Genomic DNA, 19,464 nt, shown 5'->3' with positions numbered 1-19,464 from the left:
TAAAAAATTAAAAAAAAAAAAAACAGCAGAAGCCTATAAAAGGTATATGATTGAAGAGTTTGAAGGAAGATATAGAGAACAACTTTCCAAAACCATATTTCTCTCAGATGGGGTCAGTCCTGCATACCTGCCACAGTGTAGTAGAATTTGTACCAGGGAAGATCATCTGGCTCCTAGTTCCAAATTCCCTGCCATTTCACCTTACAGCAGAGTCCTGTGGGCCTCCAAAGAACCCCCATTGTAACTCCAAGAGCCCCTGGGAAGAGCCATGCTAAAACTCACCATTTCCCACTCCTGGTACCAGATGAGTGCCACTTCAGTTCACGTGAGGAGGACAGGAAACGAGGGGAATAAGATGCTACTGGGTAAAGGAAGAGGAATGACAGGTCCTTACTTGTTGGTTCAGATGTTACTTACACATGACCCTCTAAAGGTCCACAAATGGTCATTAAGGAGCCCATGACATTTTCTAAAACGGAAAATCATTCACCATGCTCCTCTGCTCTATTCCAATTATAGATAACTGTTGCCTCTGAGCTAACTTCGCTCTCCCGAGTTCTGCCACCATATGCTATACTTCTTTGCTTCTTGTCTTTAACTATTGCACAGCATTGCATTTCCAACAGCTGCTGAATTTTTCCCTAGAGGGGCTTCATTTCAGACAGAGGCCCAGTGATTACTCTGCATTTCCAAGTGTGGAGGAATCCTATAAAATGATACTGGGTGCTAAAGATGTTTCAGAACAAGGCAGGAGACGGAGTTCGACTGAGGGACCCTCCCTTTTTCAGGGAAATCTGGACTCTTACACATAGTTGCTGTATTTCAAGCATACTTAACTTCTAGAGCAAAGGCTGGCCTGCTTTCCTGTGAAGGGGCAGGTAGTATATATTTTAGTCTTTGCAGCCGGTTGAGCTCTTCCACGGCTACTCAACTCTGCCACCGCAGCACAGGAGCTGACAGTACAACTTGATTTACATAAACTCTGGCAGACAGCCAGACCGGGGCCACAGGTAGTAGTTTACAGGTGCCTGTTGTATATAGTTTTGTCAATGGATTTTAGTCTGATAGCATTCCATTCAGTCTGTGTCACTCTGTTGCATTGCTACTGCGATTCCCTGGCTATTTCAGCTCCATTCACCCATTGCTTACTTATGGCTGAGCACCTGCTGGACCCATCTGCTTAAGAAACCCAGGAGGCTAGAGATGGCCACAAAAAGCCCTCAAGTGGCCGGTATGAATGGTATTATTTGACCAAGCTGACTTTTCTTCTCCCTTTGCCTCATGCTCTGCTAGAAAATATAGCCTATTCCAATTGTCTCTAAGCAATTCCTTTTGTAGCAAAAGCTTTGAGGCAAGGAATTAAGAGAAAAGGTTACTTGGAAGTGTAAAACTTGTTGGCCTTTCCCCCTGAATTGGGGGCATTAGGAGGATATCTGGCTGGGTTGCCTGACTTGCTTGACATAGGTGCTCTAACCTGGACTAAACTCCAAATCCTGGTGTTTCTCCCCAGTTTGGCAAAAACAAAACAACAAACAAACAAACAAACAAAAACTTGACAGACGGGCTCAACACACAGAGAATGTACCCAAAGAGCACCAGGCAAGCAGGTTGCTGTGGTGATATGCAGACACAATAACTAGTTGATCAGTCACAAGTGATCCACTTTCAACTAGTTATTATGGCATCTATGGGCACAGCCTCAGGGCCACACTGATCTAAGCCTACAGATCTCAAAGGGGGTGCTGAGGGAAATCTGCTCAGTCAGGCATGCTTCTAATTATTAATGCAGACTTCTTCCGGCCCCTTCAACTCTGTGCCACCCCCCCCACCCTCCTCAAGGGTCCAGACCTCCCGATTTGCCATGACCAAAGGTGCTTTTCAGCTTTTCAGTCACCTCCTTTACACAGTTGTAACTTAGAGCACAGGTATTTAAGGCAGCCTAATACTTGCTAAAATTAAAGGAATCATAAAAATATAGAAGTCCCACCCTTAACATTGAAGAGGATTGACACACTCAGTGACAAACCAGGGAACTGTGGAACGGTAAAGGAGGGGCTGAGAGTGGTTATCCACTCAAACTTCTCACAAGCACCTGTGGTTGGGTCAGATGGAAAATCCCCTCCAAACACCATAGTGTCCAGGACAAATGGTTCTCCTTTAAACCTGGAATACCATAGCATAATCCATTCAATTGTTTCCCACTGAATATACCAGGCAGGTCTGCTGGTCTCCTGATCTGCACTTAATCAGATATCCCCCAGCTAAAAAGAAAGTCCTTTACTTCCCCCCCCCCTTATAATTAATTAGAAAAATGATTTTAAAAATCTCATTCATGGTTCCATGTCTTGCATTGGGCTGGACACGGATATGGATCAAGAAGATGTGGTATATATACACAATGGAATACTATGCAGCCATCAAAAGAAATGAAATCTTGCCATTTGTGACAACGTGGATGGCTAAAGGAAGAAATAGAATGGTGATTATATTAAACAGGAAGCCTATTATGATTATTATTGAGAATCCCAAGACTCATTATTAATTAATATTTAACTGACACTTGTCCTATTAAGAAAATTTTAATAAAAGCTATAAACTAAGACCAAAGTGTATCCCTTTAACAACTACAACTTTAACAACTACAGTCATTGAAAGAACCGGCTTCAGTCAGCCCACTTGGGTTTTCTTTCTTTCTTTCTTTTTTCTTAATTTTATTTATTTGTTTATTTGTCAGAGAGAGAGCACACACAAGCGGGCAGAGTGGCAGGCAGAAGCAGAGAGAGAAGCAGGCTCCCTGCCGAGCAAAAAGCCTGACGCAGGACTCGATCCCAGGACCCTGGGATCATGACCTGAGTCGAAGGCAGCAGCTTAACTGACTGAGCCACCCAGGCACCCCTCACTTTGATTTTCTAACTAGGAATTCTGTATCAGAAGCAGAGAGAGAAGCAGGCTCCCTGCCGAGCAAAAAGCCTGACGCAGGACTCGATCCCAGGACCCTGGGATCATGACCTGAGTCGAAGGCAGCGGCTTAACTGACTGAGCCACCCAGGCACCCCTCACTTTGATTTTCTAACTAGGAATTCTGTATCAATAAGAAATTTAATTTTATTTCTGGGACTTCGATACTCTACTCTGGGAAAAAAAAAAAAAAAAGTCTTTTAACCAACTGAGCCACCCAGGCACCCTAAAAAAATGCCTCTTGATAGTAATGCCCTCTCCATAGGATTGTGTCTCCATAGGATTGTGGTAGAGATAGAAGGTAAAGTGTTAAGGAAAAAACGGACACTAAACAAATATCAAACAGTTTCAGTGGGCAGCTTTGCTTTTTTGATCTTTGTACATAACCAGATACAAATGAGAGCAATGGCTCAGATGATCATAAGAGATGGTTACCCCAGGTATCTCAGTGACAAGACAGCATCAGCTGCTCAGTTCCTAAGCCTACCTACTCCTAGCACTCAAAGCTATGGGAAGGCAAGCCAATTGATTTTGAAGCTGTGAATCCATGTGCAATAATATTGACTCTTTGTAAGTCTTTGGAACTCTAAATAGAGTTCTTTACTGAAATTTTATCTGGGTCTTAACCACAGGCAAAGTAAAAAAAAAAAAAAAAAAATCAGTTTTGCCGAAAAACCCAATATCAATGATTGATAATTACAAAATCACTGATCTTAACACATTCTCTAACAACTAAAATTGCTGGGTGCAGGGATAAGCTCCAATCTCTAAATCGGAAGCTGATAGAGGGGTTTTAAGGAGGCTGAATAAAAAACTTTTGCCCTGGGGGAAAAAAAACTTTGAGGTACCTTTTACCTCTAAGAGTCTATGAATCCATAACTACTGAATCATGTTTCCTTTTTCAGAGACAGTTAAGAAGTAAGCTCAGAAATATCACTGCTTTTCTTTCCTGTCTCTCCTTTCCCCAATTCCTACCTCCCAATTTTGGGGGTAACTGGAAATCTTTGTACATATGTAATATAAAATCATTATTCAGCTTTTAAAATAAGCATTTAAAGAGACTGTATCTTTTTTCATGAAGTTAAAGATAGATGTGATTTTTTTTTTCTCCCTCTGTTTGGGGGACATTCTTTGTTGAGACAATTGCATTTCTTAGCATTTTTTTTTTCCCTGCATATGAAGGAAATTTTCCATGCTCCAGTCTGACAAAAATACCTGTTCTGGGTACAGTTTCCTGAAATGTGGCACCATATGTGCATCAGTAAACATTATGTGTAGAGTAAATTAAACTGAGCCTTATAATTAGGCAGTAAGGAAATTACCGTAGACCTGAAAGAGTAAATCAGCAGTATTAAAATGCTCTCCATTTTCTCTGAAGCACTTCAGAGTGCCATAAAAAGCCCATGTCACTGTGATAAATATCAAAAAGAAATGCATTTGGAGCAAGACAACCTAAAAGATACCACAATTCAAATAGGTCTTCAAATTTGGAGTCCAAGGTGTCATCTCATAAAATTTTAAAGTCAGCCCTTTTGCCACTAATGTCGGGGGGAAAACAGAAAACCACCTGACACTGAGACTTTCGGGGGGATCTTTCTCATACAGCAGGTGCAGTAAAGATTTTAATAGATAGAAACTCTGGAGCAGAGCCAAAACTGAGGAAAGATTCACCCATCATAAACAAAATAGCAACACTGTAAATAAAGATAGGATCTGGACTCCTGGTTTTCTCCAGCTTCTGGTGACTGCCCTGTTACTGATCCTACCTTTATTTACAGTGTTGATCATTTGCTCATAATGGATTTTTTTGCATTCATTTCTCTTTTTTAAATCCGATGAGAATACTGTTTATTTAGATTACTGAGGTTTTCGGTGTTCCCAAAACTGTGTACCTGAGGCTAGTGCCTACTCTCCCTGCCTTTGTCTTGGCTCTGTGCATGGCACAGTGAGCAATCAGACAGACCATCCATCTCTAATCTTGGTCCATGAGGAGACAGGGCTCAAGCACGGAATCTCTTTCAATCTGAACAGGTATCGTATCTGTGAAATGGGGAGGTCTAGCAGAGGCTCCGGTAGAGGATTAGAAGCTGGAGGGCTTCACAGTCCTCAGATGCATCCCCAAGCAGACCACAATGAGGTCTTAAAGTTCCCATATTCAGAAACAAAGGCAAAGGAAATCAAACCTGCTAAAACATCACAGATTATCTGTAAAGCTTATTACAATACAGAGTTTAACGTGTCACCATATGTACATGAAATCCGTCTCCCAAGATGGAGCTGTATTATCTGTATTGCTAGTCAATTCTTGAGCTACTTCTCTAAAGTCAGCCCAGCAACAGGGAACTTCTGGATTAAGGCATTGAAGTTCTCTGTTAAAAGGCAAATAGATATTTTATCACATTGTAAGTGGACTGTTTTTTTTTTTTTTTTTAAACAAATTGGTTGTTAAATCAATGGAACCTGAGACATGAGAGTTTAGAATGAAGGGGAAATTGATGACTGTGACGTTTCTTGGGTGCCAAGCCTGCGTACAGGGGTCTTCCTTCTTTCAACACCTGTGCGGTATAGGGTTACTTTATTTTGGCAACTACGATACGTCCTGAAGAAACAAAAAATAGGGACCTGGGTGGCTCTGTCGGTGGAGCGGCTGCTTTCAGCTCAGGTCATGATTCCAGGTTCCTGGGCTCCCCGCTCAGCCAGGAACCTGCTTCTCCCTCTCCGACTCTGCCTGTGGCTTTGCCTACTTGTGCTCTCTATCTCTCTGTCAGATAAAACCTTTAAAAATAGTAATAATAACAACACTTGGCAATAGGCAAAGTCACATAAATAACTTAAATCTACTGTAAAAAAGTGTCATAATAAGGGTATTTTAAAATGCTCCAGAGCTTACTGGATAAACCCTGTTTATAGGAATTGGATAAGGTTGTGATGATAAGGTGACATTTAAACTAAGGCTTGTAGGAAAAATTGTGAATTTTCCTGGGGTGAGGGCGGGGAAGAGGGAGATAAAGCATTCAGAAAAATTGTGAATTTTCTTGGTGGGGGGAAAAAAGGGCGAGAGGGCATTCTAGGCAGAAGCAAGTGCAAAAGCATGAGGATATGTGAGTGCTGACCTAAAACTGCTGGAGCCAGAGTGAGCTGAAGGCAGGAAGGCTGGGGTAGAGGGGAGTAGTTGTGAGGTTGTGACCATCATTTTTATGAAAAGCAATTAAGCAGTGCCAATGGGAGTGGATAGGAAGGAATGGACTGGACATGCATGTAGGAGTTGAAATCCACCAGACTGAACGACTGATGGGGATTCAAAGAATGATAATGGGAGGGGCTGTACAGGGCTGCAATTCTCTTGGAAAGTTAGTCACTGTGGGAAGTACACAATTGTGTGGGGTGGGGGTGGAGTGAGGATTTGGCTGAAATTTCATTCAGCCAAAAAAGGCAAAGATTGGTCAAGGGCATATAGAGTAAAGAGATGGACATTATAGGCAACATTCTCTTTTTCACAATTTTCAACCCAAGCGAAGAGCACTGTTGAATTCCCTCTGCCATCATTAGTGTGACATTCACTGGAGCCAGGAAGGCACACTGATGAGATCCTAGGGCAAACGGACTGCTACCAGGGCTGGTGGCCACAGCAGGAAAGGCAGAGCCTGTAGGAAGATGACTCACTTTTAAATTTCAGATGCATCCAGCCTCCTTGGGAAATGGGGAGATAAAGAAATAGCTGCCCTGATGGAAATTTCCCCTGGGAAAAACGGATGCCAGCAGCTATTTCAGGTAATACAAGATAACGTCAGCAAGGAGGGGTCAAATGGAACAGATATATTTGACCACAAGCTGGCTGCAATGATCCACGGAGTATGTTCAGACAGAACAGTGATTAGCTGCTATCATCAACTCTAGAAATACTTCAGTTCAGGCCATAGTGGCAAACTCTCGTACAACATGCTTTAAAATTATCTCCCTTGCAGTGACAGGTTTGGATAAGAAACCCCAGTCTAAATATAGCCTGCAACAATGAATATGGGCCAACTTCATTTAATCAAGATGAGTGTTCTGGTAAGCTAAAACAACATTCTTTAAAAAAAAAAAAAAAAGGAAAAAAAGGAAAAAATCCTTGTTGTTTAAATCATCATTGTTAAAAATCTTCCGATATTTCCTTCTGAAGAATTTCATCCTAGACAATACGGTAGATTTTTTTTTAATAATCCTATAGCTGATTGTCCAATGTGAGGGTCAAGATTTCTTAATTGCCTAGAACAGGAGAAGGTGTCAGAGATTAGATCAAAGACAGATACTCGAATTTGGGGACTCAGCCATTGCTATTTCCCCTTCCCCTTTCCACTTTTCCTTAACATCCAGGGCCTGGGGAAATTAGCAGAAGAGAACAAACCTGCCTGGTTGAGCATTTTCCTATTCACACATACGCTATAGATCCCTCTGCTTTGTACAGTGTGTTATTTGATTATTCAATGTTGATCAAGCTACTGGAATTTTTCTGTGATCTAGACTCACTAGTGAGGGAGAGGTCAAGCGTGGTGTCCTACACAAGACTGTGTTAATATGTGAGTAATCAACTATATGCTCGCTCATAGGAAGAAATTAGATCACTTCATGCTTTGAACAGTGTCTACATAAGGGAAGAGTTTACCCATAGTGACATTTTAAGAAGTTTCCAACGGATGAAATCGTGTACTTTGAACTTGTCCTGATGAGTATTTACCAGGAGATAAATAAGTATATGGTACTCTGACATTCAGGGCAGTCATATTAGGATTTTTTTAAGGTAGAGATGGCTGGAATATATAACCCATTTTCAAGAGGCATGTCTAAAGGATGACCCTTCACAGCACTCTTGGGCCCTCTGCTACCTCTGTCATTCTCCTCCTTGCCTTTTTGATTCTGATCTTTGGTGGTCCTGATGCAATTTGTCTCTGTCTCTGAGCTATTTATATTCTGTATTTCAAGTCCCAATCACTGTATGATCATTCTCTGGTCTCCATATTTCTACAGCAGCAAGACAATCTGACCTAGGAAACAAACTCTAGGGATTATTAGCTCTGACATAGGTTTTCAGTGTGAAGAACACAAACCTTAACATTTGGAAGAAATCAATATTTCATTTCATTTTATTTTTATTGTAGCTATATAGATAGCCTTGTGTCCTTATGAGGAAAAGCAGATTTAAGTCTGGAAATAAATGATTTTAAATGTTATCTTACAATGACTCTAAAAATAATTGGCCCCATCATGAGCAGATGTGAGAAAAAGAATTGAATGCCTTAAAATTCCTTTTTTCTGTAAATGTTTTTTTGCAAAATCTATAACTCACACTTTGAGAAGCCAGCTACCTCAACATAATAGCACTTTTTAAAAAGAGGACCCGGTGGAGCATAACAGCTGGAAACCTGAGAGACAATATCATAACACAACTAAGAACCATTTTTTTGATATTCACCACAGAATTTTTTTTTTCTGTCTATAGTATGTACGTGTCACCCACCCCAAACCTTGAAGTAGTAAAAGTGCTGCTGGAAATCATAAAGCACCTCTATATATTCATGCGAACCTTCCTTCTTTCCCAACTACATCCCACCCAGAGTAGATTGGTATATGGGTGACCCAATTGCATATGCTGGTTCGATGGAGAGGCAGAATGGGGAAGGGTTATGAGCAAAGACCCTACAGCCAAGCCGCCTGGACTGAAACCTCTATATATCCATACTCCATGAGGCCATGGGTACATTACTTCATTTCATGTCCTCATCTGTAAAATGGGCATGATGACATCTCTTCTATCTCATAGAGCTGGTATGAGGATTAAATGTGATCCATTCATGGAGAGAACTTAGAAGAGGGCTTGGCATGTTTTACAGACTCGATACCTGTCAGAGTTTAGTTTTCATTTCGTGGGCAGCGATTTCAGAAGCTACTGCTGATTACTGCCCACCTTTAGTCATATTTCTTACATAAGTTCTCAGTGGAGGCAGGGTCTTGAATAATACACCTTTAAACATACCATCCAATAACATTTTTTGCTTCTTTGTTTTTAAATCCTTTGTTATATAATCTATTTTCTTAAGCGTTCATCCCAATGTAAAAGCATTCTGTATGTGATTTTTGTTTGAAAGTGTTTTGATTATAATAGCACAACTGACACTTTTGTCAAGTTGACACTGAATCTCATTGCTGGAATTATTGGGATGGTTATTAAGGGTGAAGGGATAAGAACTAGGCCCTTGATTAGTTTGGGGAATGAGAGACTTGCTAAGTTTAGCAATGCCCTAACTTGTTATGATTATTATTTATTAGCTTCTCATAGGGAAATATTTGGGTCCTGATTTGCTTATCAACCTGGAAAAACAAAAATTAATAACAGGACCAAAATAATAACCAGAACAGACCAGCATCCTGTAAGCTTAGAGAAAATCAAGAGACCATGCCTAGAAGAGTTCACAGGTGGCACATACAAGGAGGACATTGAAGAGCAGCCGGCAGCCACAGACTGGGTCCTCTCTTAAGGGATGGGTAGACCATGTGGGCTACTAGGTACTCAGGTGGGGAGTCAGGCAAAAGTTTTTGTTTTTATAATGGTCTGATTCCAGAATCACAGCAGTGACAATAGCTCAGACATGGGCATACTGTGCCCGCAACTCTAAAATTAAAACATAATGCTTAAAGCTGGCAGTTATATTCCCCTAAATCCATTTTTAATTCCAAACAAAATACTCTTAAGAGGATTCTGCTCTACCACTGCCCACTCTCATGGGTTTAATTGGCAAGACAGTTCTAAGCCAATCAATTTTAAATAACACCCTGGGGTTCCCACAACCTTTTTCATAATTTATGACTCCCCATTTCTTTGAGATATACTGTCTAGAGAAAGGAGACCCACTTACTTGAAAATACTACTGAAAAAGAAATCCTTTTTATTCAATTATTCTTGATTTTTTTCAATTATCTATGAATTTAAGTCTCTCTTTTTCTCTTTTTACAATTAGGGAAGTTCAAGATAATGATCATGATTGACTTTATTTCTTTTTAATTTGGTGACCAGAACTTTGCAGGACTCCAGGGTCACCCTTCTGAAGGACACTACCCAACCTTAGGGCTATGAGGAAGAAGCAAGAAACTGACAGTAGAAACTTGAGGAAAGTCGCTAGAAATGTTTTTCTTTGCTTTCAGCTTTTTTTTTCCCATTGTGATTTGATTGCTCTAAATATTATATACAGGATTACATGTGTACAGGGAAGTGGACACGGACACTGGAAGGCTCCCATTTAAAAAGTCTTCTAAAAAGGATTGTCAATAAAGTAAAGAACAGAAAGTGTTTCAGTCACAGAAATGCATTGATTTGAACCACTAGCATTCACTGGGCCGCAATAGCTCGCTGCTATCAGATACTCAGACGAAACCTTGATAATCCAATTAACTAGCTACCCAAATTGAAAATGCACGCTATCAGAGTTGTTGCAAGTTCCATTTGGGTAAATGCTAGGTAGCTTCTGTTTAGATCAGAGAAGCTTCTGTACCACTACAGGTGTACATGGAGAAACAGAAGAGATGGAAAGAAAGACAAAAATATCCCAACATATGGACAGGGATGGAACTGACAGATGGGAACCATCTTAGTTCTAGAAAGGCAAATTGGGAAAGAGAAAGATGTTTGAACCAAATTTGGGGATGTGGTGTGAAATTATGCCATAACTTTTGGATCTTAATATCATGAAACAATTCTCTTTATCCTTCTTTTTCTCGATCTTTGGGAAAGGTGAGCAGAAAATTAATTCTTTTATGCATGGAATGATTCAAAGGATGCTATACTCCTTCCCCTGCCATCCTAAAAGAAGCCCTCCAAGGAAAAACTTGTCACCAAAACATTTCAACTTTTACCATAAATTCCATCTACAAATTTTGCCACTATCCTCAGTAAGAATAAACCCTTTCCTGAGAAATTTTAAAACCAGAGTAAAAACTACTTTATCCATTCCTTCCTAATAGGACTTTAAAAGTCGCTATGATAGGTCCATAAGCTCAGAGAGAGGAGATTGCCAGTTCCTGAATGTAACAGAATGGTCTCTTCTAAAACCAAGAGATTGGGAGGTAGGAAGACTCATACCATGAATTTTGCCTGTTTGACCACCTCGCCAAAGAAAGGGTCTAAAGAAGATGTACTTCCACTGCTTCAAAATCTGTGATTATCAAGCAATAGGACCTGTGACATAGGAAATAAGTGCAGATTTCTTTGGGGGTCATTCAATCTTATACAGCTTAGAGAGAGCTTAGAGATTTGGTTTGGCTCCCTACTTTCATATATAAGAAACAAAGACAAAGAGATGGTAGATCCTTGGTCACAGAGCCAGTTGAGTGGTAGAGCTAGACATAAAACCCTGGTCTCTGGATACCTGATTCAATGTTTCCCATTAACCTCAGTCCCAATTCCTACCACTCATATCATTTCATATCAGATGGGGATTTGATTGAAGAGATGGCTTAAGAGGGCAAAGAGATAGATCTGGCCAAATATCCATTTGGTATAGGACATCATTTTATTCTCCCTCTCATTTTAAGATAAAATGAGAAGCTAATGTTTCCCCAACAAGGACTTGTTAGCTGGGTAAATGAGTCTTCATATTCCAGAACTAATTATGATTTTTCTGGAGGACAGTAGCTCAAGCATGCCTACAACCTATAGGTGATAACCCGAAGGGAGTCTAGAAGCTTCGCAGTAATTATTAGAAGGGGTGTCTTCCTCTCATTCAAACCACTTCTAACTTGCTTCTTGGTCATTCTTGCCTAGGCACCTTGCTAATCCTATCTGTACTTGACATGTTAAGAGTAGCGAGGGCAAGATGCAGTCATGTCAGTCTAGGTTTTCCAGCTGCACAAAGTAAGGTTGTTGCTGTCTCAGGGAAGTGACCGGTTCTAGCTGACTAACACAATCAACACTATGCAAAAGCTACCAGTAGGAGACAGGATGCCTCTCAGGCAGAAATCAAGAGGGGATTTTATTGCAACTTAATGGATGGCATAACTCTTCTAGAAAGAACACTACCAAAGAAAGTAGAGCTCACTATGGAAACAAATAAAATAAAGCTTACAAGACAATAGGGTTACCAGTGTTGATATAGCACCTTCAAGATAAAATGGAGCCCCAACCAGATTTTTTTCATCCCCAAAAATAGACCTGTCAGAGTAATGATACCATTAGCCATTCAAATCATCAACTAACTTTCCTTGTTTCAGTCCTCAGTTTCCCAAACAACCATCTGATCAGCAAACATTCCCTTGGTGACATGGATCCCTAAAGGAAATACACAGGGTTAGAGACCTTAATTAGCCCATCAGATTAAGAGTTGTGTTTCTCATTAGCTATCAGCATTCTTGTTTATTCATTTAAGGCCTTCGGAGTTGTGGAAAGAACAAACTAGCAGAAATCAGAGACTGGCTCTTTGTATACCTGCATCTGGAAAACTGAAAAATAGATGGAGAAGGTAGTGAATTCATCAAGTCTCTATCTGGGAAGATTGTTTCTGGGCAGTGAGCAAGCTTCCTCTTCAGAGGGTGTTTTCATCATACCTCTTGAGGCTGTCACATCTGTCTGCTCAGCAGACTCTACCTTGTTGATGAAATGCTTCTGTGTACACGTAGGTGCTATGAAGAATAGCAACTTGAATGTCAGCTCTTAGAAGGCACCCTGGAAAAGGACATTCTTGAAAACCACCACTCAGTACCAGGCACGTAAAATAAAAACAAAAACAGTACCTGTCTCCTTAGGTCTCTTGTTTTCTTGGTCATCTTATCAATGGCAATGTTTAGAGGATCTCCTTTTTCTTTTCTTCCAGTCTATTAAGAGAAGAGAAACAATCTCTGGTTTAGAAAATTCAAGGTTAGAGATATTAAAATTTTTTTAAAAATTCAAAAACACACTTGACTGGAAGAATCCAAGCAAGAAAGAAAGACACAGAGAGAGAGAGAGAGAGAGAGAGCGGGAAAGAGGAAATTCAATAAACAGCTATTATGTGTTAGTTTTCTAAACTCTAAAGTTAATTTTCTCTGAAATAAAAATTTAAATTGCTGAAAAACAATACATTCTCAGGATGGTTTACACATATGTCCATATTCAACTTCATGCAAGTATGTTTTCTTCCTGCTCCAGACATTCATCAATTAAGTAAACGCAGGATGTTTGCTTTTGCCTTCAAATACAAATGGGTTTTGCTGCTCTCTTATTTAGCACAGTTCTGAATAGAAAATCATTGAGATGATAAAAACTAAATTAGAAAACATTTAAAATAAATCACCAGAATTCAGAATTTCATACCAATACATCCTACCATATTGTAACTTCTGTATCAAAGTCGGAAGAGATGCTTTACTACAAAATATATTGTTTGGGATCTCTTTTCTGTCACGCACTGGGGTGCGAAACACTAAGGAACCCCACAGCTTAAAATCATAAGGAAAACACCTCTTCGGAGAGGTAAGGCAAAACAAACAAATGTAAAATCCAAAAATCTCTTCTTTTTTTTTTTTTAAAGATTTTATTTATTTATTTGACAGACAGAGATCACATGTAGGCAGAGAAGCAGGCAGAGAGAGAGAGGATGGGAAGCAGGCTCCCTGCTGAGCAGAGAGCCCGATGCGGGACTCGATCCCAGGACCCTGAGATCATGACCTGAGCCAAAGGCAGTGGCTCAACCCACTGAGCCACCCAGGCGTCCCCCAAAATCTCTTCTTTCATAAATTATTCTCTTCAGAGTTTGGAAGTTTCACTGAATAGTTTCTTTTTCTCTTTTCCTTGTTCCTTCCTCCCTCCTCCCCCCCCTCTCTTTTCCCTTCTTTCCTTCCTCCCTCCCTGCTCCCTCTTCCTTCCGCTCCTCTTCCTTCATTCCCTACTTCCTCCTTCCTTCCTCCTTTCTTTCTTCCCATCTTTCTTTCCTCCTTTCTTTTCCTTCTCTTTCTTTCTTTCTTTGTCTTTCTTTTTCTCCCTTCCTCATTCCCTTCCTTCCTTCCTTTCTTTCTTTTCTTTTTTTTTTTTTTTTTTTTTTATGGCTATGGTAAAACAATTAAACCAAACAAAATAGAAGCTCCATTATCTTTTAAGACCACATCAGGAACAACAAAATTCCCATGGATGGAAAGCTCTACATAACTTTATGGATGGCATTATTTCCTTATAAGAGAAAATTCTTCTCAAAAGCTTTGTCAAATCTATTAAATTATCTATCCTTTAGTCAAACACCCTACAGATTTATTTATTTATGGTCCCACTGGTGAGTCAATTCTTACTCCATATTCAAGTCTCTACAGAGTCATATAGGTATCTATAGTAATTTGTATATATGATGAAATGATAACAAGATAGTGTGTTTTGAGGATCCATAGAGATTACCATTCAAGACATTTCTAAATATTCTCTTCCAATGACTAGATTCTGGATACATAAAGCTAATATATACACCACACGTCTACTTACAACTAGATTTAAAGCAGTCATTTTTTTCCCATAACTTGCTTAATTAACTATGTTTCTGAACAAATGTCTAATGTATAACCCTATATAGTTTTTATTAAAAACAAAACAAAACTAGAGTATATGCCTGTATATTTTTAACCATCTAAAATCTTATAAATCCCCGTATCTTTTCTACTGCCTAAACTCATATTCTGACCCTTTCATGTGTATACACTGAAGTATATAGGTAGAGAGAGCTTAAAACAAAGTGGTAACATTTTACAAAGTTAAGATATCAGTGTACAAATAGCTCCAAGAAAAGACAAGTGTATGGAGAAGCACAATGTGCTACATTATTTGGGGAGGGAAGCTAGTTACACAGCAAGTGTGACTTTGGCGCCCTGTCTCCATATTCAGGCATATCGTAAGTGTAGCAGCCAAAGCTGCTGCTTTTCTCTTTAGCTTTCTCCTTGCAACCAGGATGTCCACCATTAACGTATGAGAAGGTCTAGCCCATGATCATTCTGAGAACCAGATTTCCTTTCCATTTATGAGAGTAATAAAACTTATTTTGAAAAACTAACAGTTACGAGTTGGTTTAAAATGCAGCTATGAGAGAAGAAAACTGGATCACTGAACTTTTCAATGTAAAAAGCAAAAAATCAAGACAGTGTGAATATACAAAATGATTACGAAAAAAAAAATACTAAGTGTTAGACACTGGAATCATCTCTTCCTGCCACTGCCATTCATCATTGTCATTTGAGAAATGAAAAAATAAAACCAGAATAGGCCTGGGATTAGGGAGAGGGCAATAAGACACTGGTCTCAGAGATGACATTTAAGGGGGCCCCAAAGAACTCAGTAATATATAATTTAATGCAGTATTTTTCCAAAAATCAAATTAATGCCAAAAATTCACACTGAACAAATACCAAAATTTTAAATAAAAATAGGACCCCACAGGGCAAGGATAAGGATAAATGCAAGTGAAGAGAGTCATGTAGGTCAGATATTTTTAATTTTAAATTTAAGAAAATTGGGAATTGGGATGAAGGAATGCACTTGTCGTGATGAGCACTGGGTGATGTACAGAAGTGTTAAATCACTACTATACTGTACACCCAAAACTAGTATCACAATGTGTGTTCACTAGCCGGTATTTAAATAAAAACTAAAAAAAGAAAAAGAATTGAGGAATGCATGTATACTAAAAAGAGAATAAATCACTGTTTACCTAAAATTCAAATTTAACTGAGTGTCCTGTATTATTATGTGCTATATCAGGCAACCTTTCCCGAAGAGGTAATAGTTAAGCTCAAGATTGTAATTGGGGTTATTACAGACACATGTGGGAAGTCTCCATTGCCTCGTTCTGTGAAAAGAAGGGCAACATGGGATTCTGTATCCTATTTGGGATCAATATTCTATAACTGAAAAGCATAGTTCCTTAGATGTGAAACATCATTTTGGTCGCCGTGAGAAACTCACAAAAAGCGAGATCTATAATCCTTACCCCCATGGAGCTCCTAATTTGGGAGAGTAAACCAGAATATGAAGTTAAGAATATTAACAACTACAAAGAGACTAATGCTCTAACAGGTTGAATTAGTTGCTCAAAAGAGGGAGATGTTGCATTTGGGAAGTCAAGTAATCTCACAGAGGAATGGGGGAATTTAGCTGCACATTAAGTCCTGGGTAAGATCTGAATAGGAAAGAGGGAGGTACTTGAAGGGAGGACAGCGTGGCAAAAATAAAGTCATCCAGTCAAGAAACAGCAAGGCAGATTCTAAGAAGGACAGTGGGAATGGTGCAGGCTCTTCTCTATGATGTGAAGGGACAGGTTTGATGAACTGGAGAGATAAGCTACTTTTATAAGAGCTTCTTTATAGTGTCATTATTGCCAATTATATTTGGATCTGCAAACTCAGAGAATCTCTGGTGACAAAAGCATTCCATGTCACTGTGTTGTCAGGATCCTGCTGTGTAATATTTACAATCCTGGGTTTCTTCAGCTTCCAAGTCTTTGGCTAAAGACAATTAAAAAAATGCAGATTGGGCTCCTGGGTGGCTCAGTGGGTTAAGCCGCTGCCTTCGGCTCGAGTCATGATCTCAGGGTCCTGGGATCAGGTCCCGCATCGGGCTCTCTGCTCAGCGGGGAGCCTGCTTCCTCCTCTCTCTCTCTCTGCCTACTTGTGATCTCTCTCTGTCAAATAAATAAATAAAATCTTTAAAAAAAAAAATGCAGATGACTCGGGTGCCATATTGTTCTCACTATTTACAAAGGCTAGATAATGGTAAACCAAGGACTAGAACTTTGGAAACACTGGTCACTGGCTGAAGTTTTTAATGTATTGGCCCTTTGTCGGCTCTAATTTCTTTAAATAAGGTATGTGTGGAAGAATAATGGTAGTAAATCCTTAATGCTCAGATTAACTCAGCAAATGGGGACTAGCAAATCATTACTTCTTGCTTTTCTGGGTTCTATTAGGTTGGCATGTGGAAATACTTTTAAATTACCAGCTTAAATTGGACAGGAAGCCAATCACTGAGAGAGAAAAATATATATATATTGTCTCCTAGTGGCACTCATCCATTAGTAGGTTCTATGATCTTGGACTAACAATTTGCCCATATTTTTTATGTCTGAGTTTTCTCATGAACGCAATGGATAGCATAATATATACCCTCTTTTCACAAGGTTAGCAGGACAATCAATCACGATGTCAATGTGCTGGAAAAAATAAAAGGCATTAACAGTACTCAGAGTAATTAGGAAAGTATTTTTGCTGTGGGGGAAAAAAAATGAGAGAATTGATTTGGAAACTATGTAGAAGCTATTTTTGGGTTACATGGACTTCTGCTTTCTTTACTCATGCAAATAATATATGAATGAAAATTTCGCCAAAATGAGAATTCCTAAAGGAAAAGTTCTCTTTAAGAATACTTGGGATTATTCATTATAAACAGACAACAATCTGAGATATTTCTAGGAGGTGAAATAAGAGGCTGAAACTCCAGAAAAATGTCTTTTCCATAATAGGTTCTTGAATATATTTGTTAAATAACTAAGGATTTGATCATATGTAGCAAATTCTAGTTCACAGGGAATCAACTAGGCACCTCACCCAGCTCTACTTCCCTCACTCTCCAAGCTCTATAAACTAAAAATACTTTAACAAACTGAAGAGAAAGGAGACCTAAGTGTTCAGTTTGATATCATTGCTTAATATTAAAACAAAAATGTGTTGTCTTAAGTCAGTCATTCACTTATTCCCTGCCTTTGCTAAAGAGAAGAAAACAAAGGCCATTTGTAACCACTCTCTGCCAAAAGCTATCTAAGTGATCTGGCAACTTCCCTAAACCCTCCACTTATCATCTGTCCAAAGGAGGGGCCAAAGACAAGTTATAGAACCAGGAAATGAGAAAGCCAAAAAATATACCCCTCATTACTGAGACGCTCTCATAGCACTGCAGAGAGGGCTGGGGTTGGGGAGGAGTGTAACAGTCAGTTGGGCTTTCTCAACTCTAAAATATAGATAATGCTTTTTTTCTATGGGATTGCCATGAACATTAAGAGAACAAGAATTTGTAAGAGTTAGCACAGTCCCTAACCCAGCAGAGGTAACTCAATCAATGTTAGTTTCCTCTCTTTCTCCATCTCATGGGTTCTCCTAAAGCTGAAGACAAGGTCCAGAGAGATGGACTGATTCTGATCATGTCACTACTTAGTGTAGGACCAGGACCTCAATCCTCCCAGTCCAGGGATTTTCCATTGCATGTCTAAACCATCTTCCATCTCTAAAATTCTAGGATTCTGTGATTTTATAGTTTCACGTATTTCTGTTCAAAGGTTACAAAAAAAAATTAAAAATAGAAAAATCTCAGTTTGAGTTATATTTCCTTTGTCACGTTTTGTCTACAGATCTTGTGTGCCTTTCTCAGACATCTCCTCACTTGCCTTCTTTATCTTCACCTGCAGAAAGTGAGTCTGCAGTAGAGATAGCCATTTAATAAATACTGTTATTAAAAAAAGAAGAAGACAGGCGGGAGTCTTCTTTCACATTGCTACAGGCGACTTTCCTAGTTGCCATCTGTTGTGCTAGGAAGGTGCATGATAATTAAACTTTATTTGTTTTAGAATTTGGGCTCTATTTTACAAAACACATTTGGAGTAGATCCATGGTTTGAACTAATGGAAGGAAAAGAGAATGAATTTCCTGATTTGGATTTTTATAGGGGACCCTTTATTCTCCCACTCTCTGGCTCTGAACTCAAGTCCAGTTTGCCAAAGTATCAGATGCTGTCAAGGAGACATTCATATTTCCATTCAATTCTACAGAACAGCATTGGCGCCATTAATAGAAATTTTTGATTTTTTGCAATTAGTCTTCAAGAACAAGTCAATATTTTAGTTCAGTAACTTGTTTATATTTGCCCTTTTGGGAAATAAAATATTCTCTTTTAGATAAGGATCTTCTTTTTCTTTCTTTCTCTTTTTTACCATACTAATATCCATCACCACTTCTGAAATACTGAAGAGGTGTGCAATATATTTATATTATATGCTGAATACCATACAACTCATACCAACTTCCTAATTTATAAAACAACAAAAAAAGAAATATTCATTTCTAAATTTCTGAAATTAAGAATTTACTTAAAGGCCATTCCTCACCCCACCCTAAACACATAATTCAGTAAAAGTGGTTTCTCACAGAAGCCCTAAGAATATAAACTACCATCTCAGTGCTTCCCCCAGATCCATGGTTTTATGTGAGTTTTGGGACAGGCTATTAATGTGGGAAATGGCTATGAGAAGGTAGATATTGATCACTCTTTTCCTTTTTCTAAAGGTATCTGTCAACTTGATTGAATGTATGAGAAATCTTCAAAATATCATATAGCTGTGATTCTAATATATTGAATGTGTAGAGAGCTAATCAAACACCCAGTCTTCAAACTGTTGTTATTTGAAAGAAGTGGCAGTCAAAATCATCAGAATGGCAGAAAGCAATAATGTGCCATGCACTTTACCTCCAAAACATTTTCCT

At 39.1% G+C, this 19,464-nt stretch overlaps 1 protein-coding gene across 6 annotated transcripts in view; it reads right to left on the bottom strand.

The window, feature by feature from the left end:
* CTNNA2 (catenin alpha 2) overlaps positions 1-19,464 on the bottom strand; it is a 1,140,635-nt gene that overhangs the window by 275,899 nt on the left and 845,272 nt on the right. For all 6 annotated transcript variants that reach the window (XR_006606450.1, XM_045079083.1, XM_004742297.3 and 3 more), the window contains exon 8: positions 12,718-12,798. Coding sequence is in view for 5 of the 6 variants with exons in the window: in XM_045079083.1 (XP_044935018.1) it covers positions 12,718-12,798 (81 nt within the window). In the remaining variant the exon portion in view is untranslated. The remainder of the gene's footprint in view (positions 1-12,717; positions 12,799-19,464) is intronic.

This window comes from Mustela putorius, unplaced genomic scaffold (assembly GCF_011764305.1).
Source record: "Mustela putorius furo isolate JIRA1106 unplaced genomic scaffold, ASM1176430v1.1 tig00000281_pilon_pilon_pilon, whole genome shotgun sequence".
Taxonomy (NCBI): Eukaryota; Metazoa; Chordata; class Mammalia; order Carnivora; family Mustelidae; genus Mustela; species Mustela putorius.
This window is presented reverse-complemented; position numbering and strand designations above follow the sequence as displayed.